This window comes from Canis lupus, chromosome 15, assembly GCF_011100685.1.
Source record: "Canis lupus familiaris isolate Mischka breed German Shepherd chromosome 15, alternate assembly UU_Cfam_GSD_1.0, whole genome shotgun sequence".
Classification (NCBI taxonomy): Eukaryota; Metazoa; Chordata; class Mammalia; order Carnivora; family Canidae; genus Canis; species Canis lupus.
Window position 1 is genome coordinate 34333302 of NC_049236.1, and position 14668 is coordinate 34347969.

At 39.2% G+C, this 14668-nt stretch overlaps 1 protein-coding gene and 1 pseudogene across 7 annotated transcripts in view; one reads left to right on the forward strand and one right to left on the reverse strand.

Annotated features, from left to right (window-relative positions):
* The window catches only part of CRADD (CASP2 and RIPK1 domain containing adaptor with death domain), a 172673-nt gene extending 158999 nt beyond the window's left edge, over window positions 1-13674 (forward strand). For all 7 annotated transcript variants that reach the window (XM_038558655.1, XM_038558651.1, XM_038558654.1 and 4 more), the window contains one exon: window positions 13067-13674. In XM_038558655.1, the coding sequence (XP_038414583.1) occupies window positions 13067-13368 (302 nt within the window). In that variant the 3' untranslated portion in view covers window positions 13369-13674. The remainder of the gene's footprint in view (window positions 1-13066) is intronic.
* On the reverse strand, window positions 4153-4587 carry LOC102154336 (annotated as a pseudogene).
* Window positions 13675-14668: the final 994 nt, after the last annotated feature.

The window sequence follows — 14668 nt, forward strand, 5'->3', positions numbered from 1 at the left end:
CTTTTTCATTTTCTATTCAGTCCCAGATTATGCAGCGTAATTTCTTTGGTTTGAGTGCTAAGAACCTAAAGGTGGGAGCATTTGGTAACACCCTAGCCATAGAGTAGGAAGCAGAGCTAAGTGAATATATCGTAATTGTAATGGATCATTGATTTTAATTGCTTTATTTGTCCAACAACATTCATTTATATGTAGTGACTGCTTACTATCTGGTAGGTATAATTTTAGGTGCCTGGGATACATCATTGAACAAAAGCAACAAAGCTTTCCTGCCTGTGAGAAGCTTACATTCTAGAAGAGATGGGATGAGTGTGTAGGGTGAGGAGGATGGCAACAAAAAATACAGTGCATCTGTGAAATATATGTATCAGAAAGTAGTACGTAAATAAGGGAGATCACAGAGTGGAATGGGTGTTGTGATTAAGAACAGGGTGGTCAATTGGGGGGCTCTGTTTGATAGGAGTCATATTTGATGGAGAAAGACAGTGGAAGAATGTTCCACTGAGGGACCGGCTAGTGCAAGACCCTAAGGTTCCAAGCTGGCTGGTGGTTTCAAGGAGCAGGATGAATGACAGGTGGATGGAGTTGACTCAGATCTGTGCAAGTATGTGAGAAAAATTAATGGTACAGAAAATTGTAACAAACTTTTGAAGTTTTTGTACTATTTTGAAAAAAATTGATTTTACCAATATTCACTGAGGTTTTGATGTTTTTGTTTTTGTTTACTGTAGGGAGGATAAGTTTCCATCAGTGATCGTTTTTTAGCAGAACAGATTAGCAAAAACTATGATTAAAACCTCAGAAGTCTTTGTTCTGTCTAGAAGACATATAGGGAAAAGCAATGCAACAATAAATGAATAATTGTTCCCTAATGAGAAGTCAAAAAAGATCTGTAGAAAATACAATTGCTTTGTTAAAAAAAAAAAAGATAATATAACATGATAACATGTTATATCTAAATGAGGCTTTGGCAATCATCTGGTTTTACTTTTTACAAATGAGAAAACGATCTGAGGAAATTTAAATGCCTTACCCCAAGTTATATGGCTAGTTGATGGCAGATTCAAATTTAGATAAGAACCACGCCTGCTAATTCTTAGCCCAGAGCTGTGGCCACCCTACATCCTGCCTTTTATTTCAGTGAAAACTCAATTATTGCTAATAGTTTTGTTGTTGACCTTCCATGGACTTGATAGTCAAATCAAGTTTTCCATTACAATAAGTATGATTTACTTGTATTTTGCAACACAGCCTTGTTATTTGGAGTGGGTAATCACTTCATCATCCTGGAATCAGGTTTTAGAAAGACTTAGTTCTCCACCTTTCTGTGAGGACCACATTGTTCTACTCACAACAAGTAGTTCTAATTAGTTTTCTTTTCAAGGTGCTTTTCTTTCATTTCCAGGCAGCCAGTCCCTCAGCCAAAGGGATTTCTCTTCTGAGCCGCTGCACTCCGGGACTAGGGTCCCTGGGAGGTGGCCGGTCAGGTTGGCTTTCTGTCTGCAGCATCCCCAACCCCTCCGTTCCTGTCCCTCCCATAACAAACCGTTCTTTCTCTCTCAAATACATTCTGTCATTTGTGGTGTTTTCACTCCTGGTGTTGTCTTGAAATACATATTTTTAATTTTGCATTGGTATAAGTCTCCTTTTTCTTATGTTTTTGCTTTATCCTAACTGTCCAGCATTTCCTCTGTACTCCTTCTTGTTTGTCTCTTCCCCTAGTAATGAGCTCCAAGACTGCTTCTAGCTCCTTTCTTCCCACAGCATTACCTGATGTAGACAGCCTAGAGATTCCAGTTCACGAATCTGTGTGAGGATTTTTCTGGGATCTAGAAACCCCCAAACAGGAGAACTGGGTTATAAAGCATATGTATACTTCCTAGCACAAATAATGCAACTTTGTATAAACAACCCTCTACATGTCCCTTATGGGACTTTTTTCAGAGTTTTTCTTAGATACATGGACATAGGAGCAAGATTATACATACACCACATTCCAATGGACCCACATGCCCACTGGCTTATAGAATGGCTGGCCAGTCTTCATTCCCACCAGCCCTGAACATAGTTCCTACATCTCCACAACTCTGCCAAAACGGTATGGTCTAGATTTCTAGGTACATAAAGGGATTTATTATTATTATTATTTCCATTGTTATTTCTTAAATTTCTGTGTTTGAGCATCTCTCTCTCTCTCTCTCTCTCTCTCTTTTAGTTTCCTCTAATTTGAGTTACCTTGTCATACCTTCATCCATTTTTTCTGTGGAGGAGGTTATCTTTCTCCTCTTGGTTTCAGGAGTACCATATAAGTCCAGATAGTCTTGCCTCCTGGTCTTATATATTAACAAGTATCTTTGTCCATTCTGCTCTGTCATCTTGAATGATGATCTTCACTGAGCAGAAATCTTTGATTTTGAGGTAAAAAAATTTCATCTTTTGGGGATTCGTTTAAAAAGACACTTCCCACTACAGGTCATGAAGGTACTCTTCACTATTTTTATTTACTTCGTAGTTTTACCTTTTATGTTTGTACCTTTATCCACACAGACTCCATCACATTTTATGGTATGATGTAAAAGTACAGTTTTACTTTTCTTTGTATAGCTAGTTTTCCCCAGTTTGGAAAAAGCCTCTCCTTTCCCTATTATAAAATTTTAATTGTTATTACAAGAATTGTCATGTTTGTATTATAATAATGTTATCCTACCCAGAGCACAAATGACTCTCCATTTATACAGATCTTGCTGTGTCTTTTAATTAATGCTTAAAATTTTTCCCACTGAGGTCTTGTGTGATCTTTGCTAATTTAATTTCTAGATACTTTATAGTTTTTATTGTTTCTTTTATTTTTTATCATATTTTGTGTTTGGTTGGTTTTTGTTTTAAGTTATCTGGCAATTTTACTCAACCCTCTTAATTGTTCTAATGGATTAACCTTTTTTGAAAAAGATTTATCTGTTTATTTGAGGAGGGGAGGGCAGGGGCAGAAGGAGAACAAGAGAGAGTCTCAAGTAGACTCCTTACTCAGTGTGGAGTCCACCATGGGGCTCCATCTCACAACCCTGAGACCATGACTCAGGCCAAAACCTAGTTGGATGCTTAACCAAATATACTACCCAGGTGCCCCCTCTAATGGATGATCTATTGATCCTGGACTTTTCTTTACATATTAGATTGAATAATCTGAAAATAGTGATAGTTCTGTCTCTTCCCTTCAAATGCTTATACCTAACTTCTTTTTTTTCTTTATAGCTCTGGTTAAATGTAATGGTGACATTGGGCATCCTTGTTTTGTTTCTGTCCTTAAAAGGAAAATGTTTACAAGCTACCTATTAAATCATATGCTATTGAAGGCTTTTACAATCTTTACCATGTTAAGTGGGTTCCCCATATTCCTAATTTTTAAAGAAATCTTTTTAAGAAATCATGAATACATGTCAAATTTTATGAACTACTTTTTTGCATCTATTAAGATGATAGTGACTTACCTCTTTTGGACTATTGATATGTTGAATAAATTGATCTTGTGATATTAAAATTATTTAATCCTGGGATAAATTCTACTCATTCACAATATCTATTTTAAATAGATTTTTTTTTACTCAGTTAATATTTAGGATTTTTACATCTAAAATAATAATTGAAAAGAACCTGTAATTTTTCTTTTCTTGTATTCTCCTTATCCCGTTTGGAACAAAAAATAAAGCAGCCTAATAAAATAGGCTATAGAGCTTTTGTTATTTTTCTATTTCCTAGAACAGTTTATAGAAGATAGGAAATTAAATGTTTCATAAACATTTGATAGAGCTCACCTATAAAACTGTCTGGGCTTAGGGCTCTTTAGCCGGGGAAGGCTTTGATTGCCATTTTAATGTATTTAATACTTAGGTCTATTTTAGTTTTCTATTTTTTCCTGCACTAATTTTGGCATTTTATATATATATATATATTTTTTTAAACATCTTAAATTTTTAATCCTTTCTTTACAGGTTACCTAGACCACTTTTGATTAAGAAAACCGTGTAGAAAGTTAGTAGCTACCACAGGCAAACACCAGGCGGTGGCACGTGTCAATTTTCCTGCTTTGCGGGGTGTCTGAATACGCTGCTCGGGGTCTCCGCTCATGCTCGCTGGAATCAGTGGTGGCAGAGTTTAGTCCACAGGTCACTTCTCCCCATATTTCTTTGTAAACTCTTCAGCGTTCTTACAGAATTTTTTACGGTCCTTAGAGTATTTTTCAGCTAGGTCAGCCCGAAGTGGGTGCTTGGGCTGAGGGTCCTTCACCAGTGCTATGAGGGATTACTTGGTTGGTTTTGGTTGTTGGCTTCCAGTTTTCAGCACTAATTGCTGGCAGACAGACCTGCCCCTTTTCATCGATGTTTAGGTGATAGATCTTTGTTTTAAATGTGATCTTCGGTGGTTTGAATGGGTACTTTGCTGGAAAGTTGATTTTGATTCTGAAGGCCCCCTTATCATATGGAGGGTTGTCAGGAACAATAAGCCCTTGCCAAGTCAATAAATTAGCTTCATCAACCTGGATGTTACGGAAGTTTTTCATTCCACATTTGCGGATTTCTTCCGGAGATAGATAGATATATCTATCTATCTCCCAGTGTCAATTCATCTAGATTTTAAAAATGTATTAGTATACTTGTGAATGTTTATAGATTATTGTTCAGCAAATTTTCACTCCTGCGGCCCTGTGAGAAGATTTAATACCCTGTCCTATTGGTTTTGGGCTTGGCCAAAACTCAACCTGCAGAGGCCTTACATGTAAGAGGCCTTACATGTCCTTGAGGCAGGGGTTGTTAGCCTTTTGCTCCTAAAACATGGCTACACTAGAAAGGGACAGTCTCTTAGCTCAAGTTTTTTCTGGTCCAGCAGACCTAAAGCATATGATACTTCTATCAGTGATAGTGGTTAATAGCAGTAGAGAGTTGGGAAAGGTGCTATATTACCAAATTCTGCAAAGGAACATATATAGTTTTTAAAAGTGCAACCCCATGTCCAACCAAGTCACTGTTACTTACATATGTAACATATGTACTTATACTTACATATGTACTTACATCTCAGTAACTGGGTGGCTCAGTTGGTTAAACATCTGCCTTCAGCTCAGGTCATGATCCTGGGGTCCTGGGATTGATCCCTGTGCAGGACTCTCTGCTCAGTGGGGAGCCTGCTTCTCCCTTTGCCCCTCTCCCCCACTTGTATTCTCACTCATGTTCTCTCTCTCTCTCTCTCTCTCAAGTAAGTAAGTAAAATATTTTTTAAAAGAATTTTATAATTAAAATCCTTTCTGTTATTGTAGATTCCTGAGCATAGATTTAGTTGAATCTCCTAGCAACTGCTTATGGGTCAGCTGTGCCTTTCCTTTACTCCATAATCTTCAGTCTATGAATTGTGCTTTTGAATCCTGTATAGTTTCTCTTTTTTAGGTCAGTATTAAGGTTCCCACATATTATAGAATATAGATCAAAAGGGGGCGGTCGACCAGACAGGAAGCTGGACTTGCGGACTTTCCTTCACTTGGAGATTGTACACTCAGCCAAAATAGACCAGAGAGTGCTGTCTGCATGAAGATTTGTTGGAAGAAATGACTTCTTTTTCTAGAACAAATAAAGTCAGAAGCATATAGCTAGTGGAGATTGTGAACTGGAAACTTGACTTGGAGGAACTTCTTGTGTTAAGAATATGATTCTGTTTTTTTCCCCACCCTTCCCCCATGATCCTCTGTTTTGTTTTTTAAATTCCACATATGAGTGAAATCATATGATAATTGTCTTTTCTTAAATCTAGGAAACAAACTGAGGGTTGCTGGAGGGCAGGAGTAACTGAGTGATGGGCATGAAGGAGGGCATGTGATGTAATGAGCACTGGGTGTTATATGCAACTGATAATCACTGAACTCTACCTCTAAAACTAATAATATACTATATGACAATTGAATTTAAATAAAATAAAAATTTAAAGAAAGATATGATTGTTACTGTACATTGAGTTCCATATTGTGCTCACCAAGGGGGTAAAGATTGGAGAAAGAGGGCAAGAAGTAGAAGACATGATCTCTGTTCATAAGGAGCTTGGGAGACAGAAACATCCTTCAAGAAACAAAAAGTTAAGTATGAATCTTAAACCTGACCGTATATGCAATAGGAATTGGAAAAGGAGATTAATTAAGTATGAATGAGAGAGGAGGAGATGGTTAGAGATGTAATGACCACAGAGATGGGAGGGTACAAAGGGAAATGGGGAGTGGGGCATTTATTCCTTCAAATGAATGGCTTCATTATGGTAGATGGATTTGTTAGAGAATGCTGTTTTGTTTGAAACATGGGAGTTTTAACTTAGAATGGGATTAAAGAGTTGCATAAAAAATTTAGGATCTGTATAAGAGAGAAATTCTGTAAGTATAGAGGGAGCTATTTAAAACTAGTGGATACTTATGTCGTAGTATCTGGTGGTTCTTAAGCAGGCACAATTGTGCCTCACCCCAGGGTATGTGGACTTGCGTGCTCAGGCTGGGGTGTTACTAGCACGTAGGAAGTGCAGGCCACAGATGCTAAAGACCCTGCCATACACTGGACAGCTCTGCCCTAAATGCCTGTGATGCCCTTGTTGAGAAATACCAGACTTCCCACACTTCATTTGGGTTCTATTTGTATAGCTTTTGCTATATCTTTGTACCACCTGTACTGCTAATTTATTGCTCTTATTTAAATTTACTTTTTATTTAAAAATTTACTTTTTTATTACTTTGTCATTCTATATCTGCTTTTTAACATTTATTTACTTATCTTAATTCTCGGAGTCGTAAGTTTGAAATGTTATTTATGCTTTTTAATTGTATTAAAATAGATACATGACTATTCTAATACAGAATGTTCACCCATATATCACCTGATTTCATATTGTACACTGCTAGTGGTATACACATCAAGCTCTGAGAAATAGTGGCCAGATGGTCACAGTGGATTAATTTATAGCCTGACCTGATGTTATGTGGTATATATCCTTAGATGTTGACACTAAAGCCTTAGGACTCTCATTTTTTAAGTAACGTCATATTCAGTAGAATTCATGAGTTGGAAGGGCCTCATGAGGATACTTTTCCTGCTAGAGGTCAGACAGCACAAACAGCTGTTATTATCTCTTCATGTGTGTAATGTCTCCATGGAAGGGCTTGATGTGCTCTTGGCTGAATAGCACTTCTGTGCCAGTTATCTTTGCTCCAGCCTGTGTCCACAGACTGCTGGCCATCTCCCAGTTATGTGGCAGTATTCCCAAGGGATATATGACCCTGAAAGTGTGGAGCAATGAGAGCAAATACTGCCCTCACTCCCAAATAATTGGCCCAAAGCCTATGTTGAATTAATAGTTGGCCAGGAATCAGAAAGATGACGGAGTAGCAGAATCACGGAGGCTCCCTCCCCAACACCCAATGAACTGAACCAAAAAGCAGTTAAAAACAAAAACATATGCCAGCTGCAACCAAACAAAACAAAACAAAACAAAGCCAGTCACAACTTTTATGCCAATGTGCTTTGAAAAGTGGCAGGCACTTTTCAAAAAAAGGAAACACCCCACCCTGACCCTGCAGAAGCAATCCTGGGAAAAGAAGAGAAGGATACAAAATCCTAAGGACCCCTGCTAATTCAAATCAGTATGAAAAGAAGCTGGTGGAGGAGATGAGTAGATGGCCTCAGTAAATGTCAGGAGACATCCTCAGTAGAGGCAGAAAGGCAACTCAGGGCAGGCCATTTTGTGCTGAGCTACAAAAACTAGACCACAGGAGTGAGTGTGTCCTGGCTAGGGAGAGGAGGCTCTGGTATAAGACATTTCATTGGCTTCCAAAAGAGAGCTGTACCCTGGACCCCCAGCAAGGGCAGGCCTGGTGTGTTCTAGCTCTCTTCTGTGGCAAAACGCATAGCAAGCATCAACCAACCACAAATTGTAGCTCAGAGGAAGAAAGTGTCAAGTATACATTGGCTTACTATAAGACAGCAAACAGTCCTGAATAGAGATGCTCGTGTTAAATGTGCGCAGTATGAGGATGTGTCATGACAACTATGCGAAAATGCTATAGCAGAAAAAATGAACATAGCTTGCAAAAAGTAAACATGCAACCTATTGGGCCTGAACAGAAACCCAGTGCAAGAAAACTCAGCCTCACAAGTATTTCGTGCTATAGGAGACCTCAGGATCAATTCAGTGGAAATAAAAACTCAATGTAGTTTATGATAAAACAACAGTGAGACTTTTAATTTTAATTTTTTAAATTTTTTAAATTATTTTTTATTTTTAATTGTGGTAAAATACATATAGAATTTACCATCTTTTCCATTTTTAGGTATACAGTTCAGGAGTATTAAGTACATTCACATTGCGCAGCCAACCTCCAGAACTTTTTTCATCTTGCAAAACTGACTACCCATTAAAACAATTCCCCATTCCCTCCATCCTCTCTCCTGGTAACCACCATTCTTTCCATCTCAATGAATTTGACTACTACAGGTGCCTCTTAAGAGCAGGATCATAGAAGTCTTGTCTTTTTGTAACTGGCTTATTTCACTTAGCATAATGTCTTCAAGTCTCACCTGTGTTGTAGCATGAGTCAGAATGTTTTCCTTTTTAAGACTGAATAATATTCTGTTTTTAAACTTATTTATTTAAATTCAGTTTACCAACATATAGTATAACACCCAGTGCTCATCCCATCAAGTGCCCTCCTCAGTGCCTGTCACCCAGTCACACAATCCCCCCACCCATCTCCCCTTCTGCAACCTTTTGTCTGTTTCCCAGAGTTAGGAGTCTCAAATGATTTGTCTCCCTCTCTAATTTTCCCCACTCAGATCCCTTCCTTTACCTTTCACTATTTCTTATATTCCACATATGAGTGAAACCATATGATGATTGTCCTTCTCCAATTGACTTATTTCACTCAGTATAATACCCTCCAGTTCCATCCACTTCGAAGCAAGTGGTGGGTATTCGTCCTTTCTGATGGCTGAGTAATATTCCATTGTACGTTTAGGCCATATCTTCTTTATCCATTCATCTGTCCAGGGACATCATGACTCTTTCGACAGTTTGATTATTGTGGACATTGCTGCTATGAACACTGCTTGTAGTGGCATTCCACTACAGTATCTTTGGGGTAAATACCCAGTAGTGCAATTGCTGGGCCATTAGAGTAGCTCTATTTTTAACTTCTTGAAGAACCTCCACACAGTTTTCCAGAGTGGTTGTACCAGTTTGCATTCCCACCAACAGTGCACGAAGGTTCCCCCTTCTCCACATCCTCTCCAACATTTGTTGTTTCCTGTCTTGTTAATTTTTAGCCATACTCACTGGTGTGAGGTGGTATCTCATTGTGGTTTTGATTTGCATTTTCCTGATGGCAAGTGATGTGGAGCATTTTTCTCATGTGCTTATTGCCATGTGTATGTCTTCTTTGGAGAAATGTTTGTTCATGTCTTCTGCCTATTTCATAACTGAATTGTTTGTTTCTTGGGTGTTGAGTTTGATAAGTTCTTTATAGATTTTGGATACTAGCCCTTTATCTGATATGTCATTTGTAAATATCTTCTCCCATCCTCTAGGTTGCCTTTTAGTTTTGTGCCAGTGTACTTTGAAGAGTGGAAGCTATTTATCTTGGTGAAGTCCCAGTAGTTCATTTTTGCTTTTGTTTCACTTGCCTTCATAGATGTATCTTGCAAGAAGTTGCTGTGGCCAAATTCAAAAAGGTTGTTGCCTGTGTTCTCCTCTAGGGTTTTGATGGATTCTTGTCTCACACTTAGATCTTTTGACCATTTTTGAGTTTATCTTTGTGTGTGGTGTAAGAGGATGGTCCAGTTTCATTCTTCTGCACGTGGCTGTCCAATTTTCCCAACACCATTTATTGAAAAGACTGTCCTTTTTCCAGTAGGATATTCTTTCCTGCTTTGTTGAATATTAGTTGACCATAGAGTTGAGGGTCCGTTTCTGGGTTCTCTATTCTGTTCCATTGATCTATGTGTCTCTTTTTGTGCCAGTACCATACTGTCTTTATGATCACAGGTTTGTATAAGACTGAATAATATTCTAATGTATAGTATACCACATTTTGTTTCTCTTCCATCCCTTGATAGACACCTGGGTTGCTTCCACTTTTTGGCTACTGGAAATAGTGCTGCTATGAAGATGGGTATAGAAATATCTCTTTGAATCACTGCTTCAATCCTTTTGGGTATATGGCCCAGAAGTAGAATTGCTAGGTCATATGATAATTCCATTTTTAGTTGTTTGAGGAGTCACCATACTCTTCTGTAGCAGCCATGCCATTTTATATCCTCACCAACACCTGTTATTTTCTGGAGTTTTTTGACAGTAGCCATCCTAATAGATCTGAGTTGGAATGGGAGTTTTAAAAGATAGACTGAAGAGGGGTGCCAGCGTGGCCCAGTTGGTAAGCATCTGACTATTGATTTTGGTTCAGGTCATGATCTCAAGGTTGTGAGATCAAGCCACATTGGGCTCTGTGCTCAGAGGGAGTCAGCTTGGGATTCTCTCCGTCTCCCGCTGCCCCTCCTGCTCTCTCTAAAAAAATAAATGAATAAATCTTAAAAAAAAAGATTGAAGAGCCAAGAAAAGAATTTGAGGGAAACAAAACCCTTATAATATGAGATTTGACCAGGAAAAAAAAAAAAAAACAGCATAAGCATAACCATCAAATGAATAGAAAAAGGCATGAGATGATCACAGGAAAGGAGTAAAGTAATAAAGCAGAAAATGATAGTCATGGTGATGGGGAAAGGCATCCAGCATCTGGAACAGAAAAAGAATGCAGAAATACAACCCAGGAAAATTTTTCTGAAAGAGAGGAAGAGCTAAGTCTTTGGTCAGAAGATCATCTTGAAAACAGATAGAGAATGACCAAGACCTATCCTGATCTAAAGCTTTCTCTCTCCCCTTCTCTGCCTCCTGCCCCCTGCTCGCATGCATGCATTCTCTTCTTGCTAAAAAAACAGACAAACAAAAATGATATAGGCAAGAAAAATCATGAGATACGAGGAAAGGAAGAGGAAATGTCAAGTGTTAATTATAGAGTGTTAATGTGAAAATACATGGTTTATGTCTTAAATTTTCATATATTTTTTATTGGCATTAAATCGTGTGTGTGTGTGCGTGTGTTTTGGTGGTGGTGTTTGAATATTTAACTATAGGTCAGAAAGCCATTTAGTACCCCATCTGTTTCTTTTTTTTTTTTCCTGTTATATTCAAACAAAATTAAATAACCCTTATGAGAAAAAAAGCAATTAATACAGAATACGTGCATGAAGAGATGTCCAGAATGATATTCACCGACTCTAAGTACATATTGGATAACTTGTTTTTTCTTTTGTACTTTTTTATGTTGCTTGAATTTTTTAATGAACCTGCATAAAAGTGCCCATATTTTTATACAAGCCATAAAATCATTACTGTCAATATAAAATATTGGTCAGTAGTAGCATCATTATTTCAGTTGTTTCCTAATCATTTTTTAAAAATTACAGTCTTGACAAACACCAGAAAGAACCCTTGTCAGTATTTTTTAAACTTGTGCCTAAGATATTTGCAACTGCTTTGGGATAAAAGGCACGTACAGTGAAAACAGCTATTCCGATCGGGTGCTTTTTGCCTTCTTATTGAATTCATAAGTCTAAACAATGAGCTGCTGAGTGTGAAGTGGGATTGACGCGGATTCCCATGATGCTGGTGACAGAGAATGTAGCACAAGTGTAGTGCTGTTGTACACATGACTGTACCAGGAGTATGAAAACCTCACTTCTAGTTCTGGCCTAACCAATAAGCAGCACCAGAATTTTGAATGTTTAGCGTCCTTCTCAATCTCTGCACTTTTGCTACACTGAACTTCTTTAAAAAAAAAAAAAAAAAGATTTTATTTATTCACGAGAGAGAGAGAAAGAGAGAGAGAGAGAGACAGACAGAGAGAGAGAGGCGGAGACACAGGCAGAGGGAGAAGCAGGCTCCGTGCAGGGAGCCCGATGTGGATCTCGATCCGGGGACTCCAGGATCACGCCCTGGGCTGAAGGCAGGCGCTAAACTGCAGAGCCACCCAGGGATCCCTGAACTTCTTTCTTTTCTTGAATTTGCTGTGATCTTCTGCTTCCAGGCCTTTGCACAGGCAATTTCCTTTGCTGAGGGCATGCTTCCTTACCTTTCCATTCATTGGATTCTTTCTCACATTCAGGGTTTAGCTTTAACCTCCTTCCTCTAGAAGGCTGTCTGCATTGTAACTGATGGTACTTCTTACTGGATATGCCTGGCACATCTGTAGGCAGTCACTCAGTGTCATGGTTCCTCAGCAGACTGGCCTCGGGGAGACTGGGATCTAGAAAGTGCAAGGTCAGGTTCCCTCATTGCCCTTCTACAGCATGTGCTGTCTCTCCCTTTGCTGGGCCCAGGGTGGTAACTCTCATCCTGCTACCTCATGGCCTCTGAGTTTCATTTTTTCTCATCAGGCCTCTTTGGTTCTGCTTCTGTTAGAGACTGCAGCATTTCTTGGTAATGTTCGAGTTTATCAGCAGAGAGTAGCTGTCCTGGTTAGCCCATTATCTTCCAGCACTAGCCATTCCTGCAGGAGAGAGCGCCACCCCAGTGCCAGAGGGAACTGGGGCCCAGGCTGTCATTCTTCATTCTCTTGGAACCCCCTGCCTGGCCTCTCTGTTGAAAGAGATGATAGTGAGAAAAGCATGTTATAAAGCTGTGCCATATAATGCCAAACATATGTTTTATACATAAAAGACAAAATCAAATTGTTATCACTAAGTTTCTCTTGTGGGGTTCCCAGTTATTTTTATTTTCTTGTTTTCACATTTTCTGTAATAAACATTTCCAAAGATGCTAAATGGTATTTTGTAAGCTCCTGTATGTGACCTTTTACTGAGCAGCCCCCAAGAAGACTAGGAAAAGTTGGCCCTACCATATGAAGCTTTGTGCTCTTCTCCCCACAATTTCCATTTCTGCCCCCATCTGATGTGTTTGTTTGCTCTTTTCACCCTCGTATCTTTCTTTTTCCCAGATGACTGGATGACTGGTTTCCCCCCGCACATCCTCAACAGCTCACCATCGGACCGGCAGATTAACCAGCTGGCCCAGAGGCTGGGCCCTGAGTGGGAGCCTGTGGTGCTGGCTCTGGGACTGTCCCAGACAGATATCTACCGCTGTAAGGCCAACCACCCCCACAACGTGCAGTCGCAGATGGTGGAGGCCTTCATCCGCTGGAGGCAGCGCTATGGGAAGCAGGCCACCTTCTGGAGCTTATACAGAGGCCTCCAGGCTGTGGAGGTAGACCCCTCGGTGCTCCAGGACATGTTGGAATGACCCCTGCATGCTCCACGTCATCCTGTGGTTGGGGGAGTGTGTCCCCAAGTTGTGTGTGCAGAATCTTAACTTTCTCCAAGGGCAGGTGGTTTGGGGGGGTTTTGGGGGTCTTTTCTTTTTAATGAACTTTAGATGAAAGGAGAAAATAGGATTTCTGGTATACATTACTTGAAAGGTCAGATTACTCAGTAGCTCTCCCACATTGACTTGACAATTCATTGTTTTTAACTGCTTAAAGATTGCATTGTTTTAATTGTGCAGGTTTTTAATTGTGTGGGTGCCTTTTAATAAACTGGTAAATCATAATGGCTCAAAAAAAATTACTGTGTTATCACATTACATGTAGGTGTCCTGTATATAAAGCATGCACTTCTATATTGCTTGGGAACTGACCTATGGATTTTGCTATTAATGGGGATGATCATAAAAAGTTAATTTGCTACATATAATATGGCCCTTTCGTCACATAGGATTGTTTGTTTTTTCTCATTCCTGTAGTGCATAGATTAAGAGTGTCAAATAACGTAGTTATTTTTTTGAAACAGAATTACTAGTAATAACAAAATGGTAGTGTCAAATAACGTAGTTATTTTTTTGAAACAGAATTACTAGTAATAACAAAATGGTTATTTTCTCTAGTTAAGATAAATTGCTCAGGCAGGGTGTCTACATTAAATTCAAGACAGTGAGGCTCCCTGCAAGACCAGTTCAAGTACCAGCATGCATACCTGAGCCCTTCATCTTTAAAAGATTGCTTAAGAAAATCCTGTGCCGTTTATTTAAAGAATTTATTTGGGGAACAAAGGAGGATGTGGTCTTTCCATTGGGGTAGTCATGATTGAAGTGTTATGTTCCTAAGGAGTATGATTTAGTCTTCTTTTTATTAATGACACTTGCTATTTGTCAAATGCTTTACTGTTTTCAAGGCTTTTCATATATGTGGTCTCATTTGAGCCTCACAAAATTCCTGTGAAGTGGTTGAGCAAGAGAGGTGAGCCTCCTTCTGTAGTGAGATCAAGTGATTTTTCTGGGGGTGAATTGTCTAGAATGTCCAATGTCTTTGGAGCACTTCTCCTTTCCAACTGCTCCATGCTGATTCTCCTCCTCTGTCTCACATGCTCCTTGAAGAAGCTTGAGTCCTGCTCTCCTCCTGCTAGCAGCATTGCCTTGGACAAGTTGCTCCTCTTCTCTAACCCTCTACAAATGAGGACATGAGCGTCCCCTCCTCCAAGGTTTTTGTGATAATTAAAAGAATGTCTGCCAAGGGTTCATCTAGTGCCTGGTCTTTAGCTCCCAGGAA